General features: G+C 43.9%; 1 protein-coding gene across 7 annotated transcripts in view; it reads right to left on the reverse strand.

The window, feature by feature from the left end:
• Positions 1-850: 850 nt before the first annotated feature.
• The window catches only part of ENTPD1 (ectonucleoside triphosphate diphosphohydrolase 1), a 164,045-nt gene continuing 159,351 nt past the window's right edge, over positions 851-5,544 (reverse strand). For all 7 annotated transcript variants that reach the window (XM_017894589.1, XM_017894595.1, XM_017894588.1 and 4 more), the window contains exons 9-10: positions 3,891-4,028; positions 851-2,585 (exon numbers count right to left, since the gene is read on the reverse strand). In XM_017894589.1, coding sequence (XP_017750078.1) covers positions 2,379-2,585; positions 3,891-4,028 — 345 coding nt within the window. In that variant the 3' untranslated portion in view covers positions 851-2,378. The remainder of the gene's footprint in view (positions 2,586-3,890; positions 4,029-5,544) is intronic.

A 5,544-nucleotide genomic window follows, 5' to 3' on the forward strand; every position in this document is an offset into this window, starting at 1 on the left:
GTCTAATTCCAACTTGCTGAGGGAAAGTGTTTAGAAAAGAAAAAGCAACAAGCTTCAACCAGATGACATGAGTTGCAGTATCTGCTCTGCCATGTAGTAGTTTGTGTGACCCTCATTTGTAAAATGGAAATACTATTTACACCCTTATGGGTTGTTGTGAGGGTCGGAATAGATTGTGTGTATGACAGTGCTTTGTATATGCAGACAGAAGGAAAAAGGGAGTTGCTATTGGCTTATTTGATCTTTATTTTCATCAGCAGCAGCCACTATTTGATGTCAATCTACTGTGCAGTGAGCAAACATTAAAATTAGGAAGCCAGGGGTATGGGAACCACTGATTAGCATCATATGCCACACGTGCTTCCATCCAAAGCACATGAGCAGAATGATATTAAATTACAAGCCTATCAGAAACAGACCAGCTTTCTGCCTCCCTTTCTATGATTACCATGTCCCATGAACCCTGTATTCATGTGGAGTTGTAAGTGCATGCTTGGAAGTTATGAGGAGACAGCCTGGTATGTTCGGGAAAGAAAATAATGGTTAGGTGCATGGCAGGTTTGGCTCAGCCATTTGGGCAAATGACTTAACCTCTCTGAACCTCAGTTTCTGTTTCTGTGAGGTGGGAATGGTAATACCTACCTTCTTCGGATTGTTGTAAGGGTTAAATGAGAAGATGAATGTAATGCCCTTGAGCACACAGCGTGGTACACCACAAATGCTCAACCAACAGCAGTGATGACAGTATAATACGGCAACTACCACTAGAAAGAATTTGAACATGTCCCAATTCAAATTTTGATTCCTAATCAAGATTTAATGAATTTAATGTAAGTAGCAGAAAAGAAGATTAAGGGTTCCTTTCCACAGCTTTATTAAGTTTTTATATTCAGCTGGCTGTTGTCAAAAGTGACTTCAAGAGATATAGGGACATTTGGCTTCTGGTTTGTGTGAGAGCTTTTCTTTCCCCATCAGCTCAACAGTCAGTCCCCAGATCTAGAGATGGAGAGCTTGGGAAAAGGTCAGAATGAAACATCACCAGTCAATCCTGCTCAACAGGTAACTCTTGCAGCAATCCTTAAGGAAAGGGGTACAGGGTCTCTTCATGTTTCCATGGTAAAGTCCATAGCTGCTGCTTCATGGAATACGCAAACAAAGCCCATGTTTTGTGACAGGGGTGGCAACACTGCAGACTTGGTTCCTGCACATTCTGATGTGTAAATTCCATGATAGGGCAAAAGCATGCCACTCCACACTAATGCTGCCCTCTCCCTAAATTAAACCTTGGAAAAATAAGATGTGGCTTGGCTTTAAAACTCAATGAACTATCTTTATGGTACAGTTGGTTTCCACAGCTGTAAACAGAAAGATCTATGGTTTCTGCCTACCCAGGATAGTCTTGTCTCTAGAAAATTTATTGTTGATGTAAATGTTCTGGAACTAAATAGTGGTGATGGTGGCACAACACTGTGAATGTACTAAATGTCACTGATTTGTATGTATTTAATATGAATTAAATGTTAAAATGGTGAATTGTATTTATGTATATTTTACCATAATAAAAATATGCATTGGAAGATGCATTTTTTGTGACCCTGAGTTGTAACCGTATTTTTATTTGTGATATGTATATACCACCTACCACATAGTAAGCCCTGATGTTTGAATGCATATATGTACATCTGCTTTTTGCAAGTCTCTGGTCTGAGTGTTCCACTCTGTAGCATTTGGGTATCACCTAGGAATGTGATTTATTGACATCCCTGCTTTGGGTGGGATTGAGAACTGTATTGACTGCATGAGCACATATATTTCTTAAAAAACTCTTTGGCTTTAGCACATATTTGCCTACTGTAGAAAATTCTCCTACCCACAGGGCAGGCTGGGAGTGGAATGTGTGTCTGCCTTCTCCAAAGGCATTGTATGACTTTCTCAATGGATGGCAAACAGGAAAGAGAAAGGGGTTCTTAAAGAGTACAACTGAACCAGTTCCTGAGATTCTTCTTTCAGCCAGCTCAGCCTCCCATCACAGGACTCAGGACTCTCAGTTCTCCTAGACAAAGTCAATATTGTTCTTTTATAAAGCAAAGATTACGAAAGGTGTCAGGTCTTGAAAACCTACACAAGCACAGAGTACAAAGGAGAAAGGGGTAGCTGGGAAAAACTCATGAAAGAGACAGTGCCTGCCGGAAGTCCTTGAGGCAGAGGATGTTGAATGGCTCCAAAAGAAAGGCTTCAGTAAAAGCCAAGGAAGCTTCACACTGGTCAAGACTGGCCCTGGCAAACAGGGAAGGAGGGCCTTGAACACTGCGATGGAGGAAAACGCTCCCTGGACAATTTTTTTCCTCACTCCAGCCAGCATATTTCAGCTGCTCTTGCTATACCATATCTTTCCAGAAATACGAAGGCTTGTGAAAGATGAGCAAGCCTATGATGGCCACTATGACAAGGACCAGGGAGAACAGAACCATGAGGAAGACATAGGTGGAGTGGGAGAGAGGTGTGGACAATGGTTGCTCAGCTGGGATCATGTTGGTCAGGTTCAGCATGTAGCCCAAAGTCCAGCCGGCGTCGCTGCCCTGGATCTGTAAACAGTGGGGAAAGTCTGTTGTTTGTGGTTGGAGGAGTTAGAGGAGTTATCACCTAGGGCTTAGAATTATTGGATCATGCACTGGAAGAATTCAAACAATATAAATCACTGGCTGGCTCATGTCTGTAATCTCAGCATTTTGGGAGGCCAAGGAGAGAGGATCACTTGAGGCCATGAGTTTGAGACTAGCCTGGGCAACATAGTGAGACCCTCTCTCTCCAGAAAATAAAATTAGCTGGACACGGTGGAACACATCTGTAGTCTCAGCTATTTGGGAGCCTGGGTGGGGAGGATCACTTAATCCCAGGAGTCTGAGGCTTCAGTGAGCTCTGATCATACCACTTCATTCCAGCCTAGGTGACAGGGTGAGACCATGTCTCTTTAAAAAAATGTATATACACACATGCATCATGACTACCTCATGTGTCAGTCCTAAATTTGACATAGGTATAATCTTTCAAACAAAATAAACTGCTGGAATTAAAGGAAGTCTGGAATATTATAACAAGGAAAATATTTAAGTTTGAATTAGCAAGATCAGCACTGACAAGAGTGTAAGAACACTGTTATCCTCAGGCCTGCTACAGCCCTCTGTCTCAATGCTTTGTTTTGCTTGAAATCACCATATTTAATACAGGGGGTAAAATGTTTTCCCCACTAGTGAGCATGGGCTTAAAAAGGTAGAGACACACTGCTCTGGGTATTTTTGGTCAAGCATGAGTGGCTCAGCTGAGTTCTCTATTCCTGGATACCTGCAGGTGGCGCTGTGGTAAAGCACAGCATTGAAGTTGCTTCTTCCGGACTCATGCTAAGCCTGGCTTCTAAACAATGGCCTCATCATTCACAGCCACTCAGTCCCCTTCTTCACACAGAGCTTTCAGATTGGTCAACCTTGAAGTAATAACCAACAAGGATGATGAAACCATGATCATACTTTCCCAGCTTATGGAAGGGGACTTTCAGAGGACTGCTGAAGTCAGCACACAGTCATTGTAGCTGCTGAAATGCTGTTACTTTAATGTATCTCATTTTGTGTTTTGTTTTGTAAGGAATTAGTCACTGTTATGTGGGAAGGTACAACTGAAAATGCAAGTAGCTGTCCTTAGAGAGGATGCCCACAGTGGGCCAACAGACCCAGGAGGGCTTGACACAGAATGCCAGGGTTCGAAGCATAATGGTAGAACAGAACATCAGGCCAAAGCTACACTAGGCTGACTCCTCCCTCTTTCAAGCCCCAAACTGCTTCAGTCACTACCACTGAACCCCAACCTCCCCCCAGCCCAACAGGCCCCCAAATTACCTTGCCAATGAAGTGGATGTGCTCCCAGGAATCAGCTGTGAAGTGATAGCCTTGCAGAAGGAGGGAGAGAATGTAGGTACCAGAAAAGCAGTATTCACTCAGGTACTTCTCCTTTACTCCAGCGTAAGATGTTTTTATCTAGAAGTGAAGTGAAGGAGAAATCATACTCGTACAACAGGCATCTCTCTGTAGCCCTCTTTTTCTCCAGTAGACCTGATGAAGAGAGGGGAAAGCCCCAGCTCCGGTGTACCTGAAGTTTGGCCTCTTCCAGAGGGCTTTGGGGGTGGTGCTGCACTCCTTCAGTGGGAGCAGGGTTTTATAGTTTAGGGTCTCTTAAGGAAGCTTTTCCTGCACAGGTTTCTGTGAGATAATAATAGGTTTTCCAGGAAAAAAGTAGTTCCTGTGGTCCTGTAGGTTCCGAAACACTAAATTTCAGTACTTCTGTTCATCCCCTAAACTTTGTTTAATCTGAGTTTTCTGTATGCTGTTGACCAGAGCCTTTGGCCCAGAGCCTCTATGAGCATCTTAACAGTGTCATAAAAAGCCTTACCACTCACTTTAGTCCCTGGATTGGCAGCATCAGCATCACTTGGGAGCTGGTTAGTCCTCACCCTAGAACGACCAATTCAGAATCTGCATTCCAATATGATTCCCAGATGATTCATGTGCACAGTAAAGTTTGAGAAACACAGCTCTGGAACACAGTTCAGGCAGCATTTTGCTGAGGACTGCTAGCATTGCCAACATCTCACCTTCTATCTTCTGTCTTAATGTCTTTTTTTGCATCTGAGTCATGCAAAGTGGTTGTTTCCTTGAGTCCTTCCTATGTTTACTCATCCTACTCCCTACTAAAAATATCAAGAGCTGCTTGCCATCCCTTGCCCTTACCTAGCCTAGCTGTTGTGAAAATACACCCAGATGCCCACAGCCTCCTCTGCAATTCTCCTGCCCTCAATTTGAGGACAACAGGCCAGGACCTCTCTAGTTCAGCCTGGACTTTTGTCTGCTGCTCCATCCCTCAGCTCTTCAGATAGGCATTGCCTCCTGGACACCCTTGGCAGAAAGTGAACATTTGTTATGCATGCATCATGTACCATCTGGACTTCTGCCAGATGTTTTATATGTAGTATCTCCTGGATGCCTAAACCACACCCCTCTTTTCCCAGATTTCTCTCCCTTCCGTGAGTCATCCCATCTGCAAATCCTAACTCCTGGCTGGGGTCTGTTTCTCACTTAGTTCCTGCCTGTCCCCAGTTTCTGGAAGGATAAGTCCGTAACTAGACTGCCTTGTCTTGCTCTGATGAAATCCTCAGAATGACCCAGCTTGGAGCTTGTCTTTTCAGCACAGTTCTGGAAATTACCCTTTGATTGATTCCTCTTCATGTGACATCCTCTTGAGACCTTGGTGTGGACATCAGTTGACATTACCTGTCTAGGTCCCTACCCCTTCCTTTCAGTCACTGCATTCTGCTTTCCCTTTGTGAAAAGACCTCCTCCCCTATCGAAGTAGTCTTGGGCCTGTCAATTGAATGATACCTATGGGATACAAAATCCCAAGAATCTTCTTAGGTCCAATTTGAAAGTGCTGAGCCCCTGCAGGTCCTTAAAGGCTGGCCTATACCTTGTGTGTGTGTGTGTGTGTGTGTGTGTCGGG

This window comes from Rhinopithecus bieti, unplaced genomic scaffold (genome assembly GCF_001698545.2).
Source record: "Rhinopithecus bieti isolate Rb0 unplaced genomic scaffold, ASM169854v2 scaffold_25291, whole genome shotgun sequence".
Classification (NCBI taxonomy): Eukaryota; Metazoa; Chordata; class Mammalia; order Primates; family Cercopithecidae; genus Rhinopithecus; species Rhinopithecus bieti.